The 14,551-nt window shown below is 44.6% G+C and overlaps 1 protein-coding gene across 2 annotated transcripts in view; it reads right to left on the bottom strand.

The window, feature by feature from the left end:
- RNF157 (ring finger protein 157) overlaps positions 1–10,169 on the bottom strand; it is a 75,407-nt gene extending 65,238 nt beyond the window's left edge. The window contains exons 1-2 of one of the 2 annotated variants that reach the window (XM_061144770.1): positions 10,021–10,140; positions 7,837–7,996 (exon numbers count right to left, since the gene is read on the bottom strand). Coding sequence is in view for 1 of the 2 variants with exons in the window: in XM_061144769.1 (XP_061000752.1) it covers positions 10,021–10,108 (88 nt within the window). In the remaining variant the exon portion in view is untranslated. Of the gene's footprint in view, positions 1–7,836; positions 7,997–10,020 lie in introns of both variants that reach the window. The other variant, XM_061144769.1, reaches the window with a different exon arrangement.
- Between the last annotated feature and the right edge of the window lie 4,382 nt (positions 10,170–14,551).

Genomic DNA, 14,551 nt, shown 5'->3' with positions numbered 1-14,551 from the left:
AGCCCTGGTGTGTGCAGTTCATGGGGTTGGACACGACTGAGCGACTGAACAATAGGAGTGCAACTGCTACATCATAAGGTAAATTTAACTTTTTAAGACACTCTCAAACTCTTTTCCAAATTGGCCATTACCATTTTGCATTCCCATCCATAACATACGAGGATCCCAATTTCTCTGCATTCTCACCAACACCTGATGTTGTCTCTTTTACTGTTGCTTTCCTAGCAGTTTTGAAATGCTATCTCATTGTGGTTTTAATTGTATTTCCCTAATAACTACTGATGCTGAGCATCTTTCAATGTGTTTATTGGCTACTCCTGTATCTTCTTCGGTGAAATGTCTATTCAACTCTTTTGTCCATTTTTAAATTGAGTTGTCATCTTAATATTGAGTTGTAAGAGTTGTCAAAATATTCTGGATGTAAATCCTCTATATGTTTTGCAAATATTTTCATTCAGAAGGTGGCTTGTCTTTTCATCTCCTTAATGTTGTTTGAAGTAGAAACATTTTTAATTTGGAAGAAATCCAATTTATCAGTTTTTTTCCCTTATGGATTTTGCTTTTGGCATTGTATCAAAGAATTCTGCCCAATCTGAAACAAATACATAGCTTCTCCTATATCTTCTTATAGGGGTTTTACAGTTCTAACTCTTGAATCTAAGTCCTTTTTTTTTAATTTTTGGCCCCATCGCGGAGCGTTGGGTTTGAACCAACCAGGGTTTGAACTCTTGCCCCCTGCATTGGAAGGTAGAGTCTTAACCATTGGACCACCAGAGAAGTCCTCTTTGTTGTCATTTTAGTCACTGAGATGTGTCCGACTTTTTTTGTGACCCCATGGACTGTAGCTCACCAGGCTTCTCTGTCCATAGAATTTCCCAGATGAGAACACAGGAAAGGGTTGCCGTTTCCTTCTCCAGGGGATCTTCCTGACCCAAGGATAGAACCTGAGTCTCCTGCACTGGCAGGCAGATTCTTTACATCTGAGCCACCAAGGAAGCCCTGGGGAAGCCCTAGGTCCCTTTTAAAAACAGCTTTATTGAGAGATAATTCACATACCATACAATTCATCTATTTAAAACATACAATTCAATGGTTTTTTAGTATATTCACCGAGTTATGCAACTATTCATCATTATCTAATTTTAGAACATTTTCATAATCCCAGAAAGAAACCCTGTTAGCAATCACTTCTCATCTCCCCCCTCCCCCAGCCACTGGCAGTCACTAATCTCCTTTCTGTCTCTATGGATTTGCCTCTTCTGGACATGTCATATAAACGGGATTATACAATATATGGCCTTTTGCCTCTGGCTTCTTTCACTTCATGTTAGTGTCTTTCAGGTTTCAGCTAAGCTGTAGCACATATCAATACATCATTCCTCTTTATTGATGAATAACACTCCACTGCTCAGATTTACCACATTTTATCAGTTGTTCCAGTCACCAGTTGTTGAACATTTGGGTTATTCCCACATCTTAGCTACTATGACTAATGCTGCTATGAACGTTCATGTACATGTTTTGGTGTTGAATATTTTTTTTTTTCATTTTTCTTGGACACACACACACACACACACACCCCAGGACTGTAATTGCTGAGTTATAAAGTAACAAAGCATTTGAGGAGCTGTCAAACTGTTTTCCATAGCAGTTGTACCTTTTTACATTCCCATCAGTGGTGGACCAGGATTTCAGTTTCTCCACATTCTCACCAACACTTACTATTTGTTTTTAAAAATTATTGCCATCCTAGTGGCTGTGAAGTGGTAATCTAACTGTAGTTTTGATCTGCATTCCCCTAAAGGCCAACAATATTAAGCATCTTTTCATTACTGACATGCTTATTGTTCACTTGTTTATCTTTGTTGGAGAAATGTCTACTGAAGAACTTTGCTCCTTTTCAGGTTGTCCTTTTGTTTTTGAATTGCACACATTCTTTATATAATCTAGGTACAAATCCCTTACCATATAGAAGATTTGCCAACATTTTCTTCCATTCCATGGTCAATATTTTCATTCTATGCTCCACTGTGAGTTAATTTTTGGTGATGTGAATAAACAGTCTAAGCTCATTTTTCTGCTTGTTAATATCCAGTTGTCCTAGCACCTTCTGTTGAAAAGCATATCCTCTCCCTGTTGAATTAATTGTCTTGGCACTTCTGTCAAAAACAACCGACCATAAATATAAGGATTTATTTCTGTCTTGCAATTCTACTGATCTATATCCTTCTAGTTGTACCAACACCACACCGTGTCTTGATGTAATTTTTGAAATTGGGTAATGAAAACCTTCCAAGTTTGTTCTTCCTTCTCAAAATTGTTAAGAATATTCTAGATCTTTTGCATGTCCGCATGTATTTTAGAACTGGCTGGCCAGTTTCTTCAAAAAAAGTCTGTTGGGATTGTGACAGAGAATGTAGTCAATTTTCAGATCAATGGGGAGATCACTGGCTTCTCAACAATATTGAGTTTTCCAATTCATATACATGAAATGTCTATTTATATAGACCTCTTTAAACTAATCTTTAGTTAGAGCATTAATCTTGATAACATTTTAGAATTTTCAGTGTACAAATCACACACTTATGTTAAATTTATCCCTGAGAATCACTATATTCTTTTTGATGCTATTGGGAATCGGACTGTTTTCTTAATTTCATTTTCAGATTACTTGCTGTTGTTTAGTCACTCAGTAGTGTCCAATTCTTTTGCGACCCTATGGACTGTAGCCCACCAGGCTCCTCTGTCCATGGGATTTTCCAGGCAAGATTATTGGAATGGGTTGCCACTCCCTCCTCCAAGGGATCTTCCTGACCCAGGGATTGAACCCATGTCTCTAAATCCTCTGCACTGCAGGCGGACTCTTTACCACTGAGCCACCTGGGAAGCCCTTCAGATAATTGCTTGTATATAGAAGCACAATTGATTTTTTTCGTGTTTATATGATCTTTTATCTACAACCTGACTCATTTATTACTTCTAGTAGACTTTTTTTGTGGAATCCTGGGTATTTTCTATACATAGGATCATGTCGTCTGTGAATACAGTTTCACTTTTTTCTTTACAATCTGGCTGCCTTAAAATTTCTTTTTAATGTGTTTCTTTGTTTGACCTTATTGTTAGAATCTCCAATCCGGTGAGAATCTCCAGTTAGAATCTTCAGTCAATACTGAATGGCAAAAACAGACATTCTTGTCTTGATCCTGATCTTAGCAAGAAAGAAATCTGTATCTCACCATTAATTATACTGGTAGCTATGAATATCTCATAGATACCCTGCATCAGATTGAAGAAAGTGAAATGAAGTCACTCAGTTTTGTCCGACTCTTTGTGACTCCATGGACTGTAGCCCACCAGGCTCCTCAGTCCATGGGGTTTCCCAGGCAAGAATACTGGAGTAGGTTGCCATTTCCTTCTCCAGGGGATCTTCCCGACCCAGGGATCGAACCCAGGTCTCCTGCATTGAAGGCAGACGCTTTACCCTCTGAGCCACCAGGGAAGTCCCTCAGATTGAAGAAGCACCTTTCTGTTCCAAGTTTGTTGAATGTTTTTTATCTTGAAAAGGTATTGGATATGTTAAGCAGTATTGGTCTAAGGTACTGGATCATCTATTGAAATGATCATGTAGTTTTTATTCTTTATTCTACCAATATGGTATATTAACATCAATTGATTTTTCAGATATCAAAGCAACTTTGCATTCCTGGCATAAATTCCACCTGATCATGGTATATTTTATATTCTTATTTATCTCTTTATGACTGCATTCTACATTTGATACTAGATGATAAGCACTGGAATTTTGGAAGAAGTGTAATTCTTAAATAATGATTTTTAAAGACTGTAATTTTTAGACATTTAAAAATATGATTTCCCAGCACAGGTACTCTTTCAGAAACTAAAAACGTGAGCCAAAGTTTTGTGCCTATCTAGCACAAATAATTTGATAAAGTAAGAAGCTACTGGGAATTTCCTGGTGATCCAGTGGTTGGGATGCCGTACTTTCACTACCACAGGTTTGATCCATGGTTGGGGAATTAAGATCCTCAAAAGTCCTGCAGCACAGCCAAAAAAAAAGAATCACTATGATTGTTAATTTTTTTTTTGATTGTTAATTTTTATATCAACTTGGCTAGGGCTATGGTGGTCAGTTTTCGTCTAAACACTAATCTAGATGTTGCTGTGAAGGTATTTTGTAGGTGTAATTAACCTTTATAACTAGTTGACTTTAAGTAAAAGAGATTAACCTGGATAATGTGGGTGGGCTTAATCCAATCAGTTGAAGGCTTTAAAAGCCAAAACTGAGGTTTCCCAGAGGAAAAGGAATTCTGCTGTAAGACTTACATACACATGTATGGCTGAGACCCTTTGCCGTTCACCTGAAACTACCACAACATTGTTAACTGGTTATACCCCAATGCAAGATAAAAAGTTCAAAGTTTCGGGAAAAAAAAAAACTAACAAAGAAATCCTGCCTGAGTTTCTCATCTGGCAGCCTGTCCTACAGATTTCAGACTGACGAATACAACATCAGTTCCTGAGAATCCAGCTTGCTGGCCAGCCCTACAACTTTCAGACTTGCCAGCCTCACAATAACAGAGGCCAATTATATGTGGACATCTCCTATTGGTTCTCTTTCTCTGGAGAACCCTGGTGATACAGCCACCATAGAGCCTGTATTGTCAATCCTCCCTTCTGTGACCCACATCATGAACTACAAAGTTGATTTGAGGGCTTCAATCCGGATGCTTGCCATAGGCATCAAAATCCCAGGATCAGAATCTATACACTAGCACACAGCACAATACCTCAGTGCCTGATAACGTGCACCGACAGTAATAAAAGAATGAGAAAAGAGTTGCCAAGGAACAAAAGAACACAACCACTATCATATAAGGAAATCAAAGGCCCTCAATCATAAGACAAAATCGAGAAGTGAAAGAAATCAGTCTGCTCTCAATGAAGTAAGGTACAAATAAAGCAAAAATACTGGAGGTTTCGAAAGTAGAATTACCACCTTTTAAGTGTTCAAAAATAATACCAGCATTTGAACTCTCGATCTTTATGACTCTGTCATTAAATAGAACAATCATTAGCCTTATTATGGTATTAAATGCAATTAACAAAAATTTTAGAAACCTACTTCATTTATTTTTATTTTTTTTAAATATTTTTTTATGTGTGGACTATTTTTAAAGTATTTATTGAATTTGTTACAACATTGTTTCTGTTTTATGTTTTGGTTATTTTGACCTCAAGGCACGTGGGATCCCAGCTCCCTGACCATGGATTGAACCTGCACCCCCTGCATTAGAAGGCTAAGTCTTAAACTTTGGACTATCAGGGAAGTCCCAAGAGACCTACTTAATTTTAGTTAATGCATCAATCAAAATTTGCCAAAACCAAATAATTCTTTATTCTGCAGTAAGTTTCCCTGGTGGCTCAGTGGTAAAGAATTCACCTGCCAATGCAGGAGACGAGGGTTCGATCCCTGGGTTGGGAAGACCCCTGGGGAAGGAAATGGCAACCCACTCCAGTATTCTTGCCTTGGAGATCCCATGGACAGAGGAGTCTGGCCAGCTGTAGTCCACGGAGTTGCAAGAGTCAGACATGACTTCTCAACTAAACAACAACAAAGCTGAGAGAAACTTTTACAACTGTACAACCAGCAAAGACTTAGTACCCATGCTTTAGAAACTGCTCTTGCCCTAGGACAGACCCACTTGACAAGCATATATGTACTCCAATACAACAAAAAATTTGAAGAATGATGATGTTAGCTGTCCAGGACTCTGATTACCATTCTGAATTTTCTTTGCTTTTTAAAAAATTATTTATTTGGCTGCATCAAGCCTTAGATGCAGCACATGGGATCTTTGTCCCCTCATGTGGGATCTCTAGCTGTGGCGCTCAGTAGTTGGGGTGTGAGGGTGCGGGCTTAGTTGCCCTGGGGCAAGTGGGATCTTAGTTTCCCGACCAGGGATCTAATCCCCTGCATTGCAAGGCATATTCTGAACCACTAGACCACTAGGGAAGTCTCACCATTTTGAAATTTTTTTCTTTTATGTTTTTAACTTTTTATTTTGTATTGAAGTATAGCCAATTAGCAATGTTGTGAATAGTCTCAGGTGAACAATGAAGGGACTCAGCCATACATATACATGTAACCATTCTCCCCCAAACTCCCCTTCCATTCACTCTGCCAAGTAACATCGAGCAGAATTCCATGTGCTATAGAGTAGGTCCCTGTTGGTTATCCATTTTAAATACAGCCGTGTATACATGTCCATCCCAATCCCCAACTATCCCTTCCCCATTCTAAACTTTTATGATAGGTTTCCCTCTTAACACCTGAGCAAAACGAATTACTCCTATTTTCCAATTTGCTCAAATATGTAAGAGGGAAATGAACTAGATTTATCAGGTACTGAATTAAAATGAATGTGTTTATGGTATGCTACTTCTTCCTGGACAGAGAAAAACAGAACCAATGACTCTTATCAGCATGGGGACACCTTTCAAAAGTTGGGCCTGCATGTGTAAAAACAACACCTCAGCAAAACCATACCTTTGCTGAACAAATGATCGTGGGCTTTGAAAGAAACAAAGATCTCAGAGGAGGATTTAAAAGCACAGAATGGCTTCTAACTCAAAAATTACAAAGGCACAACCCTGTGCAGAAGAGTGCTAAAAACAGCTTTCTATGCTAATGTAGAAATACTCTACAGCAACAAACTCCATCATACCTTCTGTTATTTAAATGATTTATATTTGTGTATTTATTAACAAAGCTAAAAATTGCCGGAGAACATATGTATAACATTAATCATTGCTGCATTGTTTGCAATAGTAAAAGGTTGGGGGAAAGACACTTCCACATGTTCACCAGTAGGAGACTGTGTGAAAAACGGATAGCATGTACACACCAAGGAATGGGATATAGTTGTTTTATTTTTTAAAAGAACAACAATAACAGCAACAACAAAAAACCCTAATATGGAGGTAACAGAAAAAGATCTCCAATATCTTTGAAAGTAAACAAAACAAAACAAAACACGGTGCAGAGCAGTCCAAGTAGCATGTTACACTTGTATTTACACAAGAAACTCTGGAAGAATTCCAGAAACTGGTTCCGTAGGTATGGGCGGCATACAGGGAGTAACCGGGTGGATGAACAGGCACCGTGAGAATGACTCTCACTGTATGCCTTTTCATTCTTTTCAACTTAGAACTATGTGACTATGTGACTAATTAAAAAAAAATATTTCTAAACAATTTTAGGCTATTTTCTTTTCCCCTATCTCTAGTAAAGAAAAAAAAAAAAAGCTATAAACCCAAGTTCCAACATGAAATCAGCTGTTCTCAATATCTTTTAAATGTTTCCAGGTCAACGTGTGTACAAAATTAAGGGGTTCCTTTAAAAATACGAAAAGCAGAAAAAACCAATTTCTGCTGGGCACTGTGACCATCATTACAGGGACAGATGACCTTGTGCTTGCTGTGGAGTTTGGAGACCTCCTAGGGAGCCAGAGGGTGGTCCCAGCTCAGCCAGGTCGGTCACCTGGAGAAAGCTAATTCTGCTGTCTGCTTTGTTCAGTACCAAAGACAGGGAGACCTCAAGATCAACCCAGTCTGATCCTTCAACAGGGAGACGGGCCTCTGAGTTTGGTACCAATACTGATGCAGAATAGCCTCCATTCCACAAATCATCAAGGATGAGTTCAAAACCCAATTCCTTAAGAAAAGCAGAGGCTGATGGTTTAGTAAGAAGAGCACTAGCTTGCTGGGTAACCTTGGCCTTTACCAACTCACTTCTCTGAGTCTCCATTTTCTTACCCGCCAAATGAAAGGATCAGGGGCCAGATTCTCTGCAAGGTTCCTTTGGGGCTCAAATACTATAATCCAGGGACTGCCCTGATGATCCAGCAGTTAAGACGCCAAGCTTCCAATGCAGGGGGCATCAGTCCGATTTCTGGTAGGGATTCTGTATGCTGCACTGCCCAGCCAAAAAAACAAAAAATATTATAATCCAATAGTCAGGTAAATTTAAAGATCACACGAGGAACTTGCATTTGCCTTGCAGTGCAGGAGACGCAGATTCGATCCCTGGTCAGGGAACCAAGATCCCACATACCATGGAATAACTAAGCCTCTATGCTGTAACTACTGAACCCTTGAGCCACAACTAGACAAGAGTCCTAGAGAGTCCGTTCTCTGCAGAGAAAGATCCCCATGTGCCAAAAACAGACAACACAGTCAAATAAATAAAACAATAATAATGATAAAGATCACGTGAAAGATAGCAGATGCCTCTAGACTAGCACGTGTACGCCAAGTACACAAATTTTCAAGAACACAGAGGTCTGCCGACTGGGACATGAACGTTCTGATTCCTATTTTCTGTGTTTTACCTTCAACATACAAAATTTGGTCCACTTGCTACAAAGATTTCTCTTGTTCAAAAGCTCTGATTAAAAAATGAGTTACCATTAGGTGAAACTTTTAAAAAAAGATTGGTAGAGCAGAGATGATGATTTAAGACTATAAGTATGGAGGGTGATGGTTAGGGAAAGTTTCAGTTTGGTCCATTACCCTTTTATTATCATCATCCAAGATCCACATCAATATCCTTTGGGGACTCTGATCGACCTATGCTTATTCCCATAAGTGAAGGATGGATGAATACTCTTCTGAGGCAGTGAACGCCACTGCAAACTCCAAGTTCAGCAAAACACGCTCCATATGCTCCTCAATAAAAGTTAAGTGATTTCAGAAAAGTCCACAAATAATTGTGTATATTTTTGTCGACTAAAAAGCAAAATGCATGCCTCCTTTAGCACTGGGTTCATACAGTCGTAATTAGTCAGAGCCTTATTAAAACACTGATGATGCCTCCCTTGATCTCAGACTGTACTAAAGCAGCTCAAAAGCATATTCATGTCTGCAACGATTCATTCTTTGGCACAAAAGCAGTGTGCAACATGGCCCTGGCAGACACACTGCAGGGTGCAGGTTCATTGTCTGGTCCCAGCTTTCACCTGGCACAAACTGGACCGACTGCTGAGAAACCAGCTCATCTCATTAGCATGGCTTTATTCTACTGCTGTAATTCTGACATCTCTCCAAGATCATGAAAATCCTCTTCAGGTCCAAAGCCGAAGGGAAGATGGTAGCCATGGGTCCCCAGAAGTCTTGAGCAAAGTATTGAAAAACAAAGAGCCAGGAGTTAGGTCCCGGGCCAGCAGTTTCGAATTGGCTGGTGCTCAATCCACTTGTAAGCCTCCCTGTGCTGTCAAAATTCTCCTCCACTTCCAATATTTATGCTACATGCCAGAGGCTGGAGACATTTATCGTTTTAATGATTCTGAAAACAAACATAATACTTCCAGGCATTGTCAATACCTGTGCCCTATCCCAGGGCTATTCTCATTCCAAATGCCAGGCTTGCCACTACTCTGGCAAAGCGACAACCCGAATGACTCTGATACATTTCTGTTAAACTCCTTCTTCTGACAGCGTCTTGAAAAAGCACCCGCAACAGCGAACGCATTTTCGGCCGCCATCCTCGAGCAGCCCCCCCGCCCCACCCGGAGAACCTAATTCAAACCTGTGCCTCCCTCTCCGGAGGCCACCAGGGCCAGCACCTAGCACAGGTGCCTGCTTCCGATGCCAGCCCGTTTCACCTCACCCTCAGCTCCGAGGGGGCCCGGGCACCCGGCGGGAAGGAAGGGACCCGGCCTGCGCCGTGGCCACCCCGCCCCTCCGAGCCGCAGTCCCCCGAGCGCACGTCTCTGTCACTGGACCCGATGGCGCGCAGGCCGCTCCCAGCCCCCGGCGGAGGGGCTGCCCACGCCGGCGACCCCCGCCAAGGGCCCTAAAGCAGCCCCTCCAGACCTGATCCAACACCTCCCACCCTCCGAGATGGCTCTGCAGCGCCCTCGGCCTCTGGGTCCCTCGGACCCCCGGGGGACCCCCGCGCGGGGGCATCGCGACCTCCTCGCAGCCCCGGGTCGCGCTCACCGGACTTGGGCGGGTAGCGGTACACGGAATTGGACGGGATGTCCACCTCCTCCACGCCCGCGTGCTGCCGGCTGGTCAGGGCCCCCATGGCCGCTGCGCCCGCGCCGCCCTGGGCGCCTCACCGCGGCGGCCGCTCGCCCCGCGTCCGGTGCGGGGGTCGGCCGCGCGCCGCGGCCCGCTCCTGCCTTGGCGCTGCGGCTTCGGCGGCGGGGAGCCCCGGGCGCGCCGCGCACCATCCTCCGCCGGGCCCCGCGGCGGCGCCTGTGCCGAGGGGGGCTGCGGGCTGGGCCGGGGGCGCCGCCGCCGCCTCAGGCCTCGTGATGTCAGCGGCGGCTAGCGCGCGGGGCCCGCGGCGGCCGCGGCCAATGGCGGGGCGGGGCGGGAGCGGGCCGCGCCGTGCCAGCCAATGGGCGGCGGCACTCGGCGGAGCCGCGGCCCGGCGCGCCCGGCTGGCTCGGGGCTCGGGGCTCGCGGCCCGGCGCTCGCGGCCCAGCGCGGGCTGGAGGGGCCGGGGACCCGTCGCTCCAGCGGAGCCAGCTGACCCCGCTCAGGTGACCGCGCGGGAGCCGCCTTCTCGCCGCGCGCCTGGTCGAGGCCCAAGAGTTCTCTCACCATTGTCCCCAGCATCCGAAGAGCGGACGCGGCTTCCCGGCCGGGAGGATGCCTTCTCCAGACCCACCCCTCAACATCCCAAAGCCAATGGTCAGAAACCCTGCAGAGGGGCGCCCCTAGCCCCCGCCCCCCCAGCCGAGGAACTTCGGGTGGGTTCCCCCACCCCCAGCGCCTTAGCCTCAAAGGGACTCCCCGGGGTCAGGGTGATTGATCAGTGCTGGTGACCCGCTCGGAAGACGTCGCCACCGACATCTGTCTCACTCTAAGTCGTGTCCGACCTCATGGACTGCAGCACGTCCGGCTCCTCTATCTCCCAGCTCCACTATCTCCTAGAGTTTGCTCAGACTCATGTCCCTTGAGTTGGTGATGCCATCCAACCATCCCATTCTCTATCGCCCTCACTTCCTTTTGCCTTCAGTCTTTCTCAGGACCAGGATCTTTTCTGATGAATAGGCTCTTTGCATCAGATGGCCAAAGTATTGGAGCTTCAGCTTTAGCAACAGTCCTTCCGATGAATATTCAGGGTTGATTTCCTTTGGGATTGACTGGTTTGATCTCCTGGCGGTCCAAGGGACTCTCAAATGTCTTCTCCAACATCACAGTGCAAAAGTATCAGTTCTTCTGCACTCAGCCTTCTTTATGGCCCAACTATCACATCCATACCTGACTACTGGAAAAACCATAGCTTTGTCTAGACAGCCAAGTGATGTCTCTGCTTTTTAAGACACTGTCTGGGTTAGTCATAGCTTTCCTTCCAAGGAGCAAGCATCTTTTAATTTCATGGCTGCAGTCACCATCTGCAGTGATTTTGGAGCCCAAGAAAACAAAATCTGACACCGCTTCCACTTCTACTTCTAACCCTCTCATTTAGTTCCTTTCAAAGAGCAGGATTCTGTACACATTCTCTGTTTATCAGTCCCTTCTGCAGCTCATGTAGCCCTGAAGTTAGGAGACCCTCAACTCAGAGTAGGTCGAGACAGTCGAGCTCGGATCATGCCTTTTGGAAACTTTGGAGAGACCTGCGAGCAAGGAGCGTCAAAGCGGGATGACAGGTGGAGAAGGGCTTCTCTGAATGAGAACACACACCTACAGTGGGTCACTGGGACAGACAGAAGATGCCACTCCAGAGCTTAATTACAGACATGTGTGTTTTAGACCTTTTCTTTTTCGTGTGGTTTTGGTGAGAGGGTAGACTGATTAGCAAAAACTTCAACAGCTAGAACATGATGTCAGCAATGTTTCAACAACGTTCAGTATACTGTTTGGGCCCTTGGGTTCCCTTGTTTAGATCTGTAAAAGCCATTTCATAAAGTCTCTTTCCTGATTACCTTTTGTACTAGTTTTTTACTCACTTATTTATTTACTTGGCTGCCTGGAGTCTGTGCTCTGCATGAGCTCAGCAGTTGCCTAGAGGGGGCTTAACTGACTGGTGGGCACGTGGGATCCTAGTTCTCTGATGAGGGATCGAACCCGGCGTCCCCCAACACTGGAAGGCGGATTCCCAACCACTGAACTGCCAGGAAGTTTCCTCTTTTGTACTTTTAATTGTCCTCTTCTCAGCTGCAGACCTGGTGACAAAGATACCGTCACCCGGTTGCCTTGGTTGTCTTCAAGGTCCCTAGGATGACAGGAACACATACTTGTCTTTTTTTTTTTTTTTTTTTTTTACTGATGCTGAGGAGCAGGCAAGCCCCTGGCCCAGGCCAGCAGATGGAAGCTTCTCCCAAGCACCAGGGCTCCGTGGCAGAGTTCAGAGCCCTCCCTCCAGCCCTTGACCCTCACCACTAGAAGGCTTTTAGACATATCTTTGGAAGGGAACCAATGACTACCAGCTACCCTTTTCACATACAGGGCCTACCTTGTAATTACTGGGTGAAGATAAAATACAAGTCACGAAGAATCAGAATGACCTCAAAGCAGAAGGCCTTTAGCACATCACAGAGTAAAATGCTTTATAATCTTATTATCAAAGAAACCTTTGTCCTTCCTGCCCTTGGCCATTGGTAAAGGGGGCACCATCCCTGAGCGGATTTACCCTCATCTGCGACCAGAATCAGGCAGGATGTAGCTTAATCAGGCAGCTCTGTTCCTGTTCTTTGCAACGATCTGTTCTTCTCCCATCTCAACCTCTGATCTTGGGAAGTGGGTTTGTTCCCTATCTTTTTATATATAAATATAATTTTATTTAATATATTTATTTTTGGCTGTGCTGGGTCTTCGTTGCTGCATAGGGCTTTTTTCCAGTTGCGGCAAGCAGGGGCTACTCTCTCATTGCAGTGCACGGGCTCTCAGGGTGCAGAGGCTTTTCTTGCGGTGGAGCACAGGCTTTAGGGCACGTGGACTTCATTAGAGCACGTGGGCTCAGGAGTTACAGATCCCCTGCTCTAGAGCACAGGCTGAATAATTGGTACATGGGCTTAGGTGCTGAGGCATGTGGGATCTTCCTGGATCAGGGATGGAAACCGTGTCTCCTGCATTGGCAGGCAGATTTTTTTTTTTTTTTTAACCACTGAGTCACCAGGAAAGCCCTGTTCCCTATCTTGGATAACACTCCCCAAGCCTATAACTTTGTTCTTCCTCCAATCCTTACTGGCTATTACAAAGAAGCCATTAGTGAATCAAGACTCAATTTAAAAAAAGAAGTGATCGGGACTTCCCTGGTGGTACAGTGAATAAGAATCCACCTGCCAATGCAGGGGACGTGGGTTTGATCCCTAGTCTGGGCAGATCCCAGAGCAACTAAGTCCACCCCCATGCCACAACTACTGAGCCTATATGCCACAGCTACTGAAACCTGTACACCTAGAACCTGTGTTCCACAATAAGAGAAGCCACTGCAATGAGAAACCCAAGCATCTCAACTAGAGAGTAGCCCCTGCTCACTGCAATCAGAGAAAGCGTGCTTGAAGCAACCAAGACCCAACAGAACCGAAAAAAAAAAAAAAAAGAGTTAAGACTTAAAAAAAAAAGAAGAAGAAGAAGTGATAATGGTAACATGCTAACTAGGGTCAGGAGGCAGAAGAGAAAGGGATGCAGGTAGTTCGGAAAAAATTCCAAATCAAAGAGATTTTCTGTGAATTGGGTTAGAGTCCCACGGTCTACAATGCCATCACACAGTGTTACCATTTTGGAAAAAAGAACCTCCCCCCGGTGCTCGGGGTGCAGATGAGATAAGAAAACCCTTGAAAGAGCCGTCACCGCATTCCTCCCAGGTCCTTCCTTGGTGCCTCCAGACTCCCCTTGCCAGAGATGTGGGCCAAGGAGAGGCCCTGAGGGAAAAGATGGCACAGACAAGAGGCAAAATCCAGAAGTGAGAGCCATCAAGAGAGTCATAAAAATACTTTTAACTTGAACAAATGGTCTGGGGAGAGATGGTTCAGATCGCATAGGGAAATTACATGCAAATACCACACATCCTTTGTGTAAATAGCCTCAAGGCATTCTAACCATTTCCAAGCCAAGGTGGATGCCGCCCTTGGGAGAACCCTAGGAGAGAAGCCAGCGCTTAAGGGTCTCAGGGGTTTCCTCTAATCATCCAAGGAAGGCAGGGAGGTAACAAGCCCATGTATTTTTATCAGGTCCTAGCCCTTCTCCACCTTGGGTCTAAGGGACAAAGGAGAAGCCTGCGGGGAGGGGAACAGAGGGATGAGTAATTTCTAGGTCAGCTAGTCCCCTTGAGCCTTTGATTTTGTTCATTTTGGCTGTCCTGGTTTCAGCTCCGTGGTGCATTTTCCACCTTTCGTGACACATCTACTCATTTCAAAGATTCACACAGATGCCCGTATCAGGAGGGAGAGAGAGAGAACTTGCAGGTGAAGAGCTGATAGATGCTATCCTAATGGTAGCACAGAGTTCCCAAGGCAACAGAGCTGGGGTGTTGGGGGGCATGCCTCAGGGACCTGAAGGAGATACGACAGGC

This window comes from Dama dama, chromosome 5 (genome assembly GCF_033118175.1).
Source record: "Dama dama isolate Ldn47 chromosome 5, ASM3311817v1, whole genome shotgun sequence".
Taxonomy (NCBI): domain Eukaryota; kingdom Metazoa; phylum Chordata; class Mammalia; order Artiodactyla; family Cervidae; genus Dama; species Dama dama.
This window is presented reverse-complemented; position numbering and strand designations above follow the sequence as displayed.